The 15,680-nt window shown below is 35.9% G+C and overlaps 1 protein-coding gene across 1 annotated transcript; it reads right to left on the bottom strand.

The window, feature by feature from the left end:
• Nucleotides 1-5,791: 5,791 nt before the first annotated feature.
• On the bottom strand, nucleotides 5,792-6,724 carry LOC116599632 (olfactory receptor 4C11). Its single transcript, XM_032359601.1, has one exon. It carries the CDS (start codon nucleotides 6,722-6,724, stop codon nucleotides 5,792-5,794), a length of 933 nt encoding a protein of 310 aa, XP_032215492.1.
• Between the last annotated feature and the right edge of the window lie 8,956 nt (nucleotides 6,725-15,680).

Genomic DNA, 15,680 nt, shown 5'->3' on the forward strand with positions numbered 1-15,680 from the left:
CCTGGTGATTCACAGACCTGTACCCCTGGGGATAGAGTATTATGCCTCCATCAGAAAGGATGAATACCCAACTTTTGTAGCAACATGGACGGGACTGGAAGAGATTATGCTGAGTGAAATAAGTCAAGCAGAGAGAGTCAATTATTATATGGTTTCACTTATTTGTGGAGCATAACAAATAGCATGGAGGACATGGGGACTTAGAGTGGAGAAGGGAGTTGGGGGAAATTGGAAGGGGAGGTGAACCATGAGAGACTATGGACTCTGAAAAACAATCTGAGGGTTTTGAAGGGACGGGGGGTGGGAGGTTGGGGTACCAGGTGGTGGGTATTATAGAGGGCACGGATTGCATGGAGCACGGGGTGTGGTGCAAAAATAATGAATACTGTTATGCTGGAAATAAAAAAAAAAATACATAATTTAAAAAAAAAAAAAAAAAAAAAAAGTAAATGAAAATTATACCTGAGTTGTAGGAGAAAGTTCCATGGATTAAATGTATTTGAGCAATAAAAAAAAAAAAAAAAAGAACTTTGCCTAATTTACCTAATAACTCCCATTTTATTGCTTTAGAACAGAGGTCAATAAAGTATTGCCTGGGGGTCTAATCCAGCCCTCCACTTTTTATTTGTAAACTAATGATGTACTATATGATGACTAACATAATAAAAAATATATAAAAATAAATTTAAAAAGTAAAATAAAATAAAAGAACCTTGTACCTGATTTAGTCACTTCTCATTCCACTCCATCATCATCACTAGCAGTCCTAGGCAAATATAACCTACTTTCTGTTTTTTTCTTTTTCTTTTCCCTTCTCTTTTTTTTTTTCTTTTTTCTTTCTCTCTCTCTCTCTCTCTCTCTTTTTTTTTTTTAAGAGAATTAGAGAACGAATTCCAGAGCATTGGCGGTAGGGGGCAGGGGGAAAATGTGAGTGTCTTAGACAGAGTCCCTGTTAAATGCAGAGCCCAATGTAATGCTCAATCCAAGACACTGAGATCATGATCTCAGATGAAATCAAGAGCCCAAGACTAAACAGTCGGAGCCACCAAGGGGCCCCCAAATCTACTTTCTTTTACTATAGATTAACTTCTCTAATATTTCATTAAAAAAAAGGAATTATACAATATGTTTCTTTTTAAGCTTCTTTCTTTTTTATCCCTTTGAGGAGGTATCACATTGTTTTCCAAAATGGTTGCACCATTTAACATTATCACCAACAATTTATAAAAACCCCAATTTCACCACTACCTCACTAACACTAGCTACTGTTTTATTTTTTTTAATTTTTGTTTTGCAAATATATATATATATACACATATATATATATGTATATATATATATTCTAGACATCTTAGTGGGTGGAAAGTTAATTTCATTATGGGTGAGGTTTGTGTTTCCTGTTATCTATAGGGGCTAAACTTCTTTTCATGTTCGTTGGCCATTTGTGTATTTTTTGTGGAGATATGATTCTTGACATATATTGCCAGTTTTAAGTTGGTTTTTCTTTAAATAATTAATTGGTATTATTAAGTTATCCATAGAACTTAATATATCTGAAAACAAGTTCTTTTTCAGATACATGATTTGCAAGTATTTTCTCCCAATATGTGGGTTGGCTTAATACTTCATTGATGACATAATTTTCAGTATATTTTTTTTTTTCATTTTGGTGAAATCTAAAACACTGTTCTGCCTTTTTCCCTAGATTTGATAGGGATTTTTTTGTATATATTGATAAGGTTTTGTTTGTTTGTTTTTGTTTTTTAGTTATACAATTCTTTCTGTGAGACAAATATTAAATGTAATGAATTTCAGACATTTTAGGTATATGGTTTGATGTGTTTTAATAAATGTATATATTAACAAATTCAAGATCGAGAATACTTGCATTAACTCAGAAAATTCTGTCATGCTCCTTTCCAGTTAAGTCCCTCAGATGCAACTATTATCCTCATTTCTATTACTTTGTCTTAGTATTATCTCTCCTATAGCTTCATGCAAATTCAACTATGCATCTACTCATGGTCTCTTTATTCCAGGATTTAACATACTGACAAGTTTATCATTAGTCCATTAATTTTCTTAACTGAAGATTATTCTGTTTATTCTGTCAACTTCTTTCTTTCAAGCGCAGTGTATTTGCCTTTAATGAGATTATTCAATTTGGGAAATAAGTTCATCTTATTGTAGTCTACTTTCTGTCTCCTTTATAACATATTTTATTTCTTTTCTTAATTTTTCTGAACTAACAGAATAGATGTAGTTTGCCTAATATTAAATTTTTGTCTTCTTCTTAACATATTTTTAATAATAGACAAGTTTTTAATATTATATTTATTTATTTGACAGAGACAGAGAGATCATAAGCAGGCAGGGAGGCAGGAAGAGAAAAAGAGGGACACAGGCTCCCCACTGAGCACAGAGCCCGTTGTGGGGCTCGATTCCATGACTCTGAGATCATGACCTGAGGCTAAGGCAGTGGCTTAACCCGCTGAGCCACCCAGGTGCCCCAATAATATAATATGTTTGGAGCAGTTTCAGGTTCACAGGAAAACTGAGCAGAAGCAACAGAGATCTCCTTCATCTCTTCTGATTACAAAATAGGCAGAGGGACTGAATAGACCTTTTCCCAAAGATACACAAAGGTCCAACAAGTACAACAAAAGGTGCTCAACAACACTCATTCTCAGGGAAATGCATATTAAAATCATAATGTCATATCACTTCACATCTGTTAGACTGATTATTATTGAGAACACAAGATACGAAATGTTAAAGAGGATGTAAACAGATCCTGTGTATATTATTTTATGGTATGTAAATTTATACACTCATTATGGAAAAGAATATAAAGGTTCCTTCAAGAAATAAAAGGAGTCCCCATGTCACAGCACTCACCAAAGCACATACCCTCCCCAATGTCCATAATCCCACCCCCTTCTCCCAAACCCCCTCCCCCCAGGTGGTGGGTATTATAGAGGGCACGGATTGCATGGAGCACGGGGTGTGGTGCAAAAATAATGAATACTGTTATGCTGGAAATAAAAAAAAAATAAAAATTAAAAAAAAAGAGAAATAAAATAAACAAACAAACAAACAAAAAAAGAAATAAAAGGAGAATGATCATCCTTCAATCCTACCGTTGGGTAGATATCAAAAGGATCAGAAATCATGATTGTGAAGGACAGTCTGAGTTCCCAGGTTCATTGCATCATTATTCACAGTAGCCAAGGTGTGGGTACAACCTCATCCCTGACTGATGAATCAATATAGGAAATGTGAGACTTTAAATAGAGGAAAATTCTGCCATTTGCCATAACATAGATGGAGCTGAAGGACTTGATGTTAAGTGAAACAATGGGACACAGAAAGAGAAATACTGCATGAGCTCACTTAAATGTGGGAAGGATATAGTTCAATTCACAGAGGCAGACTATAATGGTGGTTATCAGGGGCCAGGGAATGGGGGAAATGGAGAGGTGTTGGCCCAAGGGTGCAAGGACTCAGCTACATAGAATGAGTAAGTTCCAGACATCAAATATATAGCATGGTCACTATTGCTAACAACACCATAATGTATACTTGAAATTGCAGAAAGGATTGATGTTAAATGAAATCTTACACACACACACACACACACACACACAGGTAACTATATAGAAAAGTCTGATGTGCTAATTAGGTTGTGATGATCTTTACACATTGTATGTATATGAAAAACCAAGTTGTACAACTGAAATATGTACATATTTTTTGTATGTTAACATGTCAACTTTAGGACACTAGGGCAGCCACTAAGCTTTGTAATATTTCCAAAATAAAAAAGTAATGAGAACACTAAAAACATGATATTTTAATGTATTTATTTTAAAACAATCTTTGACAGGAGGAAACTATGGGTATTGGAAAGGTTTTCAGGTAAATAATGGGGTCAAAACTGAAATGGAATTTTAAAGCAGTTACTAAAGATCTGGTACACTTGAATACACTGATATAAATGAATTTTATTTATTATGTATGTATGTATATATGTATGATACATGTATTTAAGTTTCTGTTTAAATGCCAGTTTGGTAATACACAGTGTAACAGGTGATTCAAGTATACAATTCAGTGAGTGTACTACTATATGCCCATCACATATCTAACCTGTCGTCCTACCCACCTACCCTCATAACCATCAGTTTGTTCTCTACACTTAAGAATCTGTTCGTTGATTTGACACCCTCATTCTGTTTTTTCCTATAATCATTTGTTTTGTTTCTTAATTTTCAGATGAGTGAAAACATATGATATTTATCTTTCTCTGACTGACTGTTTTCACTTTGCATACTACTTTCTAGCTTCATCCTTTTCATGGGAAATGGCAAGATCTCACTTCCCATTCTGGTTGATAATTGAGTCACATGCCATTATATCTATCTATCTATTTATCTATCTGCCTATCTATCATCTATCTATCATCATCTATCTATATATAGATATATATAAAAACACACAATATACCTAAATACAGCATATATTTTCCAATTAATCATTTGATGGACACTGCAGCTATTTCCACACTTTGGTTATTGGAGATGCTGCTGCTGTAACTTTTGGCATGCATGTATCCCTTTGAGTTAGTTTTTTGTATTCTCTGAAATGAATGAATTTTAGAAGTTCATGATACAACCCCTGGTATGCATCTATTCAAGGCATGGCTGTGAATCTGCTCTGCTCACTATGAGCATCAAATTCTATTGGCAATTCTAACTTGACAATACACACTACCCCTTCAGTAATGAAGCAACAACGGAGAAAGAAAATGGCTTCTTGCTGTAAAAGTAAGTTCTCTTACACTCCATTAACTAGATACAAGGATACTGAGTATTTCTGAATGCCTTTCAAACTTTCTTTTATTCCATTAATACAACCCAATTGTAGATGGAATTATATTCACTTTTTTCCTTTACGGTTGTTTCTATCTTTCTGCACTTCAATCGTGGAAAATATGTTGTGTCTATGGTGTATTGTAAATTCTTATTTAGTCTGGACAGCACAAATAGTTTTACTTTTTTCCCTCTTAGAGTTGTAGAAATCTCTTGCTATAGCCCCTATTTAACAATCATAGAAATTATCTGAATATCATGGGCCTTTGTAATACTACATTTAGAAAATCCCATAGTGTCTCTGTTATCCTAACAGTCAAAGGAAACATTAAAGCAATTATATAAGAAAAAAATACATATATTCATATATGGCCTTTTGGCCTTTTGTTCACTAGGATGAAACTTTTTTCAAGATAATCTAATAATATGAAAAAAAAACTTCTTAACTCACGGTTAGCTCCTTTTCTCTGAATATTCTCAAGGGAAAGCAGGATTCCTTAATTGAAATGTGCTTTAGAGAGAATTACAAGTCATGGAGAACAGTTCTTTCTGCCTGCCTACCTGCATACCTTCGTTCGTTCGTTCGTTCGTTCCTTCCTTCCTTCCTTTTTCCATGCTTTCTGGCTGTTTGTTGTTTGAACAGTTGTGATTGTATAAATATATTTCTCTTAGCAAAACAGAGTATAGATTAAATGTGAGGAGTATTTCATAATCCTTAGTGTCAGAGTTGAGCTCTCAGGAAAATAAGAACCAGGCTGGAATTATGATGGAAGCTACTAGTTTGAGCACAGAAGTACCAAAAAAAAAAGAAAAAAAAAAAGGAAATCGGTTGCCTTTTTTAGAGTGCATCCAGCAAGTCAAGATATACACTATCATATTTGATCTGTGTACAGGTTAAATAATCAACCAAAGTCCTCAATTCATCTTTTGCTTCCTGAGGAAATTTTGATATGCCAGAGCTTTCTCATGGCATTTTTCACTTCTGCATTCCTCAGGGTGTAGATGATTGGGTTGAGAAAAGGGGTCCCAATAGTATAAAATACAGCCACCATCTTGTCCATGGGGAAAGTGGTTGGGGGGCGTGTATATATGAATATACATGGACCAAAGAATAAGATTACTACTATGATGTGAGAAGTGCAAGTCGAGAGAGCTTTTTTCCTCCCTTCTCCACTGTGATTTCTCAAGGAATGCAAGATTACAATGTATGAGATCATCAGAATCACAAAACTGCTTGAGCAAATGGCCCCACTGTTGGACACCAACAGTAGGTTGATCCTATAGGTGTCCATGCAAGCAAGTTTCAGCAAGGGTTGTAAATCACAGCAGTAATGATCAATCAAATTGGGTCCACAGAAAGGCAGTCTCAAGGCCAGGATAATCTGGGCTATAGAATGGATAAAAGACCCTATCCATGCAAGAACAATAAGGATGATGCAGACCTGTCGTCTCATGATGGTTGGGTAATGTAAGGGCTTACAGATTGCCACATAACGATCAGCGGCCATGAGGATGAGCACAAAGATCTCCATACAGCCAAACAAATGTAGGGCAAAGACTTGAGTCATGCACTCATTGTAAGATATGATTTTTTTTGCAGAGAGTGAATCCACAATTAGTCTGGGGGCTGTGGACGTTGAGAAACAGGAATCAGCAAGGGACAAATAAAATAGGAAAAAGTACATGGGGCTTCCAAGTGTCCGGCTGGACTTGATGGTCACAATAATAAGCAAATTCCCTACCACGGTTCCCACATAAAAAATGAAGAATATTACAAATACCATTTTCTGTCTCATGGGATTTTGGGTCAATCCTAACAGTATGAACTCAGTTACGGTGTTATTTTGTTGCATTATTTCAGGCAAAGTAGAGAAATGGAAGGTTAGAAATAATCTACTGACAAAAAAGTATTATGAATCTACAGATAAAAATGTATTATGAAATGACTACTCCATTTAGAGAGCAAATCCATATACTCATGGATGTGTCAATTACTAGTTTGTAATCCCTTACCTTCTGTGTTGTTTTCTTCTGAATCGGGTGGGAATCATTATGTTTATTGAAAATATATTCACCTGAATGCTTATGGAAGCAGTGAAATTTATCAACAATAAAAGAGTATGTGATTCCTCAGGAATAAAAAACATTAATTTAGGGATTGGACCCTACAGCAAGGACCTATTAGGACAGGATGTTGCCAAATGGAGAAAACTCATGCATGATTTACATAATGTTCTTTCATACTATTTGAGCTTCGTAGTTCAGTTCTAAAGTATCTTCTAGTAAGTATTCAGAACAATCAAGGAATGATGTAGAACCTTTTGATAGTGTTTTCCATAATGACACCTAAAAGAGAGATAGAGATGAGAGAGAGAGAGAGAGAGAGAGAGAAAGAGAATGAGAGAAACAAACAATATTTTAGCTGTGAGCATTCAGTCTTTTGGTCCATTCCATCATGAAATTTATTTTAATCTGTCAGCTTGACTGTTTATTTCCTGTACTTTAACTCACAATAATTTCTAGTTGTTTAGCATTTTAAAATCAGTTTCTGTCATAAACTTTTTACATTTTTTATATTGTATTATGTTGTCCAAAGTTACATTATTCACTTTGTTCATATCTTAATGGGTCTTTCTTTTTTTTTTTTTTTAATTTAAAACTTTTATTCATTTATTTAAATTAAAGTATAATCAACATAGAATGTTATATTAATATCAGGTAAACAACATTCAGCAATGCTATATATTTAATTAATGCCTTGTCTCCTGAGCCATGGGAGAGGCAGTGTCTCTATAACAAGTGTCCTTTTAATCCCCTTCATACCTTTCATCCCTCTTAATGGGTCTTTCAAGATGTATTTTTTAAGACACAAAGAGTGACTGAAACTAAAATGAAGGATAGAGAACATTTGGCATGAATCAATATTTTTTTTTTTCAAATTACATGTTATTTTAAGTATCATGGATATAGAAAATGAGTTAAGGAAGCTCCAAGTCATAGCTGAATCTTTTCAATAGAATTTCTGGACTCTATTTCCTGGAGTATTCCCTACCCTGGCTTCAGTAAGAGGAGATAGAAACAAGAAGGGAACTAATATTTATTTATATATACTAAACATTGGCATAAACCTTCACCATCTTATTTACCTACATTTTCCAAATAGTACCACAATAAAATGCTTAAGTGCCAAGGCATTAAATATATTTACATCAGGTATTAACGAGAAAAGCATAATTGTGTCATCTATAAACAGATTTCAGAGATCAATCTTTAAAAACACAATGAATAGGATGCCTGAGTGTCTCACTCATTTTTGTCCCACCCTTGGTTTTCACTCCAGTTGTGATCTCAGGGTTATGTAATTGAGTCTGGGTTGTGTAATGGATCTGGGCTCCATGCTGGGCATAGAGGCAGCTAAAGATTCTATCTCACCCTCTCTCTCTGCTTCTTTCCCTGTCAGGATCTCTCTTTCTGTCTAAATAAAAACAGAAAATCTTTAAAAAAATGAAAATGAAAATGGCCAAAGAGCTGATTCCAAAAGAAACTCTTCTTATTAAACATAGTTTGAAAAGATTATCAATTTCATTCATGGAAAAATGCATTCAATTTAAATTCCAATCACATATCCTTTTGTCTATCATATTAATAAAGTGACCTTTTTGATATAGGTATTTTAACAAACACAGATGAAAATGATGTAGGAAACATTAATCCCATACATTCTTGGTAGGAGTTTAAGGGTATGCAATTTCTCAGGGAGTGGTTTTCAGCATTGATATTTCAATGTCACATAGACACAGGTCTAGCATTTCCATATGCTGCAAGTAATCTCACTCAGAGGCACAAAGACAATCACAGCAGTCCTTTCCGTGTTGGCAAAAGGTCAGAGACCACTTCAATGCCCATAAGAAGGAAGCTAAATGAATCAGGGATGGTATTTTATGTGGTCATAAAAAAAGGAGGTGGATATATAGTCAATGTTTTCTAAAATATTTTGAAAAGTGATAGAGTTCTGAACTGTATGCTGAGGATGGTAATATTTTCATTAACTCCAGAATAATATATATCACACACACATGGACTCAAATCCATTAGTTATATTTAAGAGAGCATGGGGATAACATAATATTTATGTCCTGAGGGTATGGAAATTGCATTCTTGGAATCAAAGTTAGATGAATTACTTACTTTTTTAAAATACCCCCTTTGGTTGTTGAAAATACATCATAATGATGCTGCATTAAAAATAAAGCTTTTAAATACCTTTTCTTCGTAGATGGCTTATTAATCATCTTGGTATATTAGTAGTTCTTAACAACTGTCTTCTGACAATGGCTGCAGGGACAGCAAGATTCCTAGGACCAGAGTAAGATTTAAATGTCTGTGTCAGAGGGTGAGTCACTGTAGAGACAGTTCTGGACTCATGGCTCTTAACCACATCATGCCCCAACCACACTGCCAATCAGTATGGTTTTTCTGCACTCTTAGGAGTTTGCCAGATATGCTCTTTGTCCAAGGCTTCAGCAAACAGGAGTGAAAACTTCTCTGTGGTTTCGAACAGTTAAATATTATAAAAAGGGATTTATCTCCCTATCCACCCAACTATATACTAATATATGCTGTACTTATCATCTATCTGTCCATCTATCTATTAACCCTCTGTAATCATCTATCAATCATACTTATCCATCCAGACCTATTGATCTATCTATATAATAGAAATACAGACTGAGACATTTGTATAGTTCACATAATAACAGATATAAGAGAGGCTTACGTTCAAAGGAAGCAGCAAAAGAGAGACAATTTTTATGTTTACTGCTAAATTTATCATCTAGAAAGAAAGTAAATATTTATTAATAAGTATTAATAAAGTGAATGAAAGATTTAGGAGAGTTTCAAATTGATACATTCCAAGTTTTCAGTCCCATCCAATACTCACTTAAAACCTAAAAGGCAAGCCTGCTCCATCCCAAGTAAAATAATTATCTCCATGGAGTAGTTCCTTGGACACTCTAATACATTTTATTTCTATTTGCTTATCTCTCCACCAGGAGCTGCTGGGCATTTCTATCACTCGGTGTTCTCAGTTTCCATTGTAATCTATGTCTAGAAAAACCCCTAAACTTTCTGTTCTTCCACAAATGGCTTTTATGTGTCAGATGCACACTGTGGCATTGATCAGATTAATTTTCTGTGAGTTAGATACACAGTTATGTTAATCTCTATCACAAATCTCAGCATCTTTGGTAAGAGTTTACCTGAAGGTTAGGATGTTCATTTATTCTTCGTTCTTCTCAAGGTAATTTGGCTACTCTTTGCTCAAATGAGAATTAGAAAAAAAAAAGTGTTTTTAAAATTTGGTCTGATCTCATTTGATGTCACTGAAGCTCAGATTCTCACCTGCATGCCTGAAGAAGCTGGTCCTGGATGCATCCCACATTTTCTGAAATCAAATCTCACATGGAATGTTGACTGGGAAATACTCCCCTTTTGCCTTTCCTGCAGTAGTATTTAAACATGAATGATACAAAATATAGGAGTCTGGGGAAGGTAATTCCCTGAAGTCGCAGTTGATTTTTTTCCCCTTATTCCCGTTCCTTTTTAATTAAGAATCCTGAGCTAGAAGTAGTAAAGAACTTAATCCTCAATATGTATTAATAGGTTATGGGAAAAAAGTGATCTCTTCTTGAAATTAAAGGTGAATATTTGGGCCATAAAGGACGTCTTTTGGCTAGAATAGAAAAAATAATAAAAACAGTGATTATCTAGTGATCTAGTGGCCAGGACATGGTTCTTGATACCATTAACCAAGAAAATGAATAGAATTTCTTAAGTAAATGGCTGATTCTAGGTTTGGGGCAGGGAATGTCCAAGATGAACTAGAGCATCTTGTAGTGATGGAAGGTAAGGAAGTGCACACACACACACACACACACACACACACAGTGATGAGAATATGGCAAAGGGACCACAAGAGCAATGTGAAGAGCCCCTGGTGACAAAAGCTGGAAAAAAATTGAGAAACAAAAAAATGACTCTGAATTGAAATATAACTCATAGTTTAAATAATCTATAAATTCATAATGACATTAAACACTTAAATAAATAAGTAATCAATAGGGGAAAATAGAAAAATCTCCCATAATAAAAGAATCTCTAATGATACTGTAGTTACTCTGCTCTCAAAATTGTAGGTTAATTCTCAGTCTCTTATTTGTAGAGTGAACACAAATGAGTTCCATCCGAAAGACTCACTGTGGAGTGGGATGAAAGGAGTCATTTTAAGAGAAGAAATGTGGAAAATACTACCTTAACCAGGTGATCAAGGTTAACATCAACTGTGATGAGTCACATTGAAAGTATGTACCCACTGGCATGATCTGATGCAAATGGAGCTTGGCCTCTGTGATCTTTCTCCTAATAACCCATGACCCCTGTCCAATCTTGAGTAAAATATCAAACAAATCCCAAGTGAAGGTTTTTATATAAAATGTCTCACTAGTTCTGCTCAAAACAGTCAAGTTCATCAAAACAAGAACAGTTGAACAGAATTCTTGTGAAGTGCACTGCGTTAGCTGTAGAAATGTAGTGTCATTATTTTACATACCTCAAAATAATAAAATGCTGTATGTTAATTGTACTTGAAATAAATAAGAGAATATGTAGAAAAACTCACTGTCTGAAGGTGCTGAAGAAGATATGTCAACTGAATTTAATGTGGGATGCGATTCTGGAGGAGAAAAATGCCATTAGTGAAAGTAATCTGAATAAAATATGGTTGTTGGTTAAAAATAGTGTCTTCCCATGAAGTTAATTACTTGTGAACTAATGTATTCTTTCATGTAAGATGGTAACAGAGGAAACTGAGCACAGAGCATGTGGCAAATCTCTTTTTCACCATTTCCCTGTTAATATAAACCTGTTATAAAATATGAATTTTTTAAACATAAATGGCTTATTTCATGTAATATGTCATCAACATGTATTTCTGTTGTAGCATGGCACAGGAACCTTCCTTTTCTATGTGGTATAATATTTCATTATATGTGTACCACATTTTGTTTGTTTATATGGTGATGGGCACTTGGGTTGCTTACTTATTTTTGCTAATGTGATTATTGCTGATATGGACATGAGGGTACATATATTTCATCCAATCCCCACTTCCAGTGCTTTTGTTATATACCTGAAGATGGAAACTAGAGATCACTTTCTCATTGTATTGTTAACTTTCTGGGATGTCATACTGCCCTTCTTTGTGGCTGCACTAATTTTATATTATGAACAGCATGTACATACATGTTTAGTGTTGTTGGGTATTTTCTCATCTGCTCATTGCCCACTTTGAAATATCTATATCTATAGATATAGATATATAGATATATAGATATTTTTAAATAATTTTTATTTTATTTATTTATTTAACAGAGAGAGAGAGAGAGAGATCACAAGTAGACAGAGAGGCAGGCAGAGAGAGAGAGGAAAGCAGGCTCCCTGCTGAGCAGAGAGCCTGATGCAGGGCTCGATCCCAGGACTGTGGAATCATGACCTGAGCCAAAGGCAGAGACTTAACCCACTGAGCCAGTCAGGCACCCCTGAATATATATTTTTTGATAAATGTTTATTGAAGAGTTTTGTTAATATGGAGGTTTAGGAATTCCATGAATTGACTTTTCACTCTATGGATTGTGACCTTTGATGAAGTTTTTAACTTTGAGCTTAACAAATTTATTCATTTATTTCTCCTGTAAGCTTTTTTAGTGTCATATTCAAGAAATTATTTCCTAACTTAATGTCTTGAAGGTTTTTTCATTTATATTTTCTTCTAAATATTTTATAGTTTCAGCTCTTACATTTAGGTTTTTATCCATTTTGAGTTTATTTTTTATACGGTGTAAGTTAAGCCCTACCTTTATTCTTTGCACATGAGTCTCTAGTTTTTTCCAAACTATTTGTTGAAAAAACCATCCTTTTCCTATTAGGTGACTTTGACACTCTTGTAGAAAGTCAGGTGGCCATATAGGTGATATTTTGTTTCTGGGATCTCAAATCTATTCCATTTGTCTGTGTACCTCTCTCAATGCCGTTTCCACACTGTTTTCATTACTATAACATTATGATAAGCTTTAAAATCAGGAGATATGAGAACCACAACTTTTTCTTTTCAATATTTTTTTTTTCTTTTGACTAAAGATCTCTTGAGTTTCCATATGAAACTGTCAGCTGATTATTCTATATCCTCAAAAATTGCCATTGGAGTTTTGATATGGGTTGTATTAAAATTTTATTGCTTCATATATTAACTTCTAAACATTGAGTCTCCTGATCCATGAAGATTTGACATCTTTCAGAGTACACACACACACACACACACACACACACTGATCTGTTACAAAGAATTTGTTTTTGTTTAGATGGAAGCTGAAGAGTACAAAATCTGCAGAGTCAATGTACCATTTTGAGTTTAACACCACAAACTGCTATAAGCCTGTAAGAGTTGGTGTCCCAGTACAGGTTCATAGGCAGGAGTTCCATACATCAGGAAGAGTTACTGTGTCAGAGTGGAAGTCATCAGACAGGAAGAGCTAATAGTTGAATTTGCAGGCTCTCAGGCAGGAGAATCCCCTCAGACTCATGGAAGTTTAGTCTTTTATAATTTTCAGGCCTTCATTTGGTTGAATGGGGAACCACTTTAGTAAGGGTAACTTACTTTATTCACTCTTTCAATACAAAAGTTAATATCATCCAGAAAAATCTTAGTAATCAAGAAAAGCAATAGTCAAACCAATATCTAAGCATCCTATGCTCTAGAGAAGTTAACATGTTGGGCCCCAAGAGGCTAAGATGGTGCCGGGTGGCCTTCTCTTCCGGATCGGGAACCCACATGGCCGACCACAAAGGCGCCAAAGTGGCGGTTTCGGTTTCCCATCAGTTTCGTTTCCCGTTAGTCTCCACCCCCTGCAGGGCGTGTCTCTCCCAACTCCCGCCGACCCGGCACATCCCCATTGGCCCCCACTTTGCTGACCTCACTTCCCTTCCCTCACCCTATATAAGTCGCTGCCCTGCTCAATAAAGCGAGATCCTGCTTCGACAGACCTCCCGAGCCCGGTGTCTTCTGTGGGTGCGTTCCGGGTTCGCGACACTCGCCATCTCGCTCAGCCCCAAGGAGAGGCCTCCGGCTGGCCCGGGCGCCTCCTCCCCTCGGCGGGGAGCCCAACATTAACACATAAAATTAACCAGTCCATTGATTATCCACACAGTACATGTGTGTATGTGTGTGTTTGTGTGTGTGTGTTTAATCTCCACAAATCATACTGAAAGACCCCTGCCCTGGAAAGTCCCCTCCCTTAAGAGATAGATAGGAGAACTAACCGCTTGTTTGCTTTTCTGTGAACCGCTGGCTTTTAGGTATAAGGTTAGATTATGAATTGTGTGATGAATTATATAATTAACTGCTCTTTTGCCTTTCTGTAACCGCTTGGCTTTTAGGGTGTGACACTTGTCGCCTGTTTGAACAAGATACCTTCTGCTAAGAGGCGTAGTCACGTAGGCAGGGGGCCACATAGTCAAGTAGGCAGGATATTTTCCTGCTGAGTAATGAGGCCCAACCCCCCTCCTTGCTCCCCCTTCGTGCGCGCAAGCTTTTTCAAATGTACTCCGCCTTCGCGCGCGCGGACCCCCGAAACCAATCCACTAACACCGAGGGTGCCTCTTTCAAAAGTTCAAATTGTCAGCCAATCAGCTCTACCCCACCCAAAACCTGTTTGTGCCAATCTATAAAAACCCCGCTTTCCCCTCGGTTGGTGTGCTCGGTTAGCTGGAGCTGCCGACCACCCGCCGGTACCTGCGTCCCAATAAACCTCTTGCTGTTTGCATCCAGTGGCAGTGTTGGATTCTTGGGTAAGGGGATCCACGGGTCTTTCAATACCTAATCTCCAAATAAAGACTATACATGGTTATGATTCCACCTAATCATACTACTATCCTGCATGCAAACGAAAATGCACTAAAACCTCTGCAAGAAGGCAGGGTAAAACTTTTGGGTGATTTATACTTTCCCCTTGATGTTTAGTTAGCTAAAAACACTGATGGCAAATAAAATTACAGAAAGGCTATGACACAAATTCAATATATCTTCAGTTTTATGGTAAGGTAATAAGAAAGTGAAAAACATAAAACATTTGTGATATATATATATATATATTTCACATATAAACATATTTATAATATAAATAGTAAATAAAATACCATCTTCATTTTTCTAACAATCCTATGATTAATTTATAATTACTTTCTTTTATTATGCATTTTGTATTCAATTTGCCTTCAGCAAGCAGGAAAGCTGGTTGTGTTTCTTTAGCTGGTGGGGTGACACAAACCTTCATTCCTCAAGTGTCTGGGTCATTAGTAATTATTCCTGGATTGCGTTGTTTTAGTTTTCCATTGACCTTGATATCAGAGCATGTTGGATACTAATTGTGGTCCTATGGATCTCCTGTATTCTAGATATACTCTTCCTTACCTCCACTGTACAATAGTAGTCCAATTTCTTTTTGGTTGCCAGGATCAGTCACCCCAGCCAGCACAACAACTTACTCCTTTGCCTTTAGATTCAAAGACATGAGCTATCCAAAGTGGTCAGGCAGCAGTCTTAACACTCTGTTCAACAGAATTGTTGTGTCTCCTGCTGAAAACATTTCTCCCATTGGGATGGAGCATAAGTAAAAGGGAATAGGCAGCAAAAAACTTGGTAGTAGTTCACTAGGGTTAATAATGTGTGGTGCTTCTCCCATTTCTACCCTTTGA

This window comes from Mustela erminea, chromosome 9, assembly GCF_009829155.1.
Source record: "Mustela erminea isolate mMusErm1 chromosome 9, mMusErm1.Pri, whole genome shotgun sequence".
Taxonomy (NCBI): domain Eukaryota; kingdom Metazoa; phylum Chordata; class Mammalia; order Carnivora; family Mustelidae; genus Mustela; species Mustela erminea.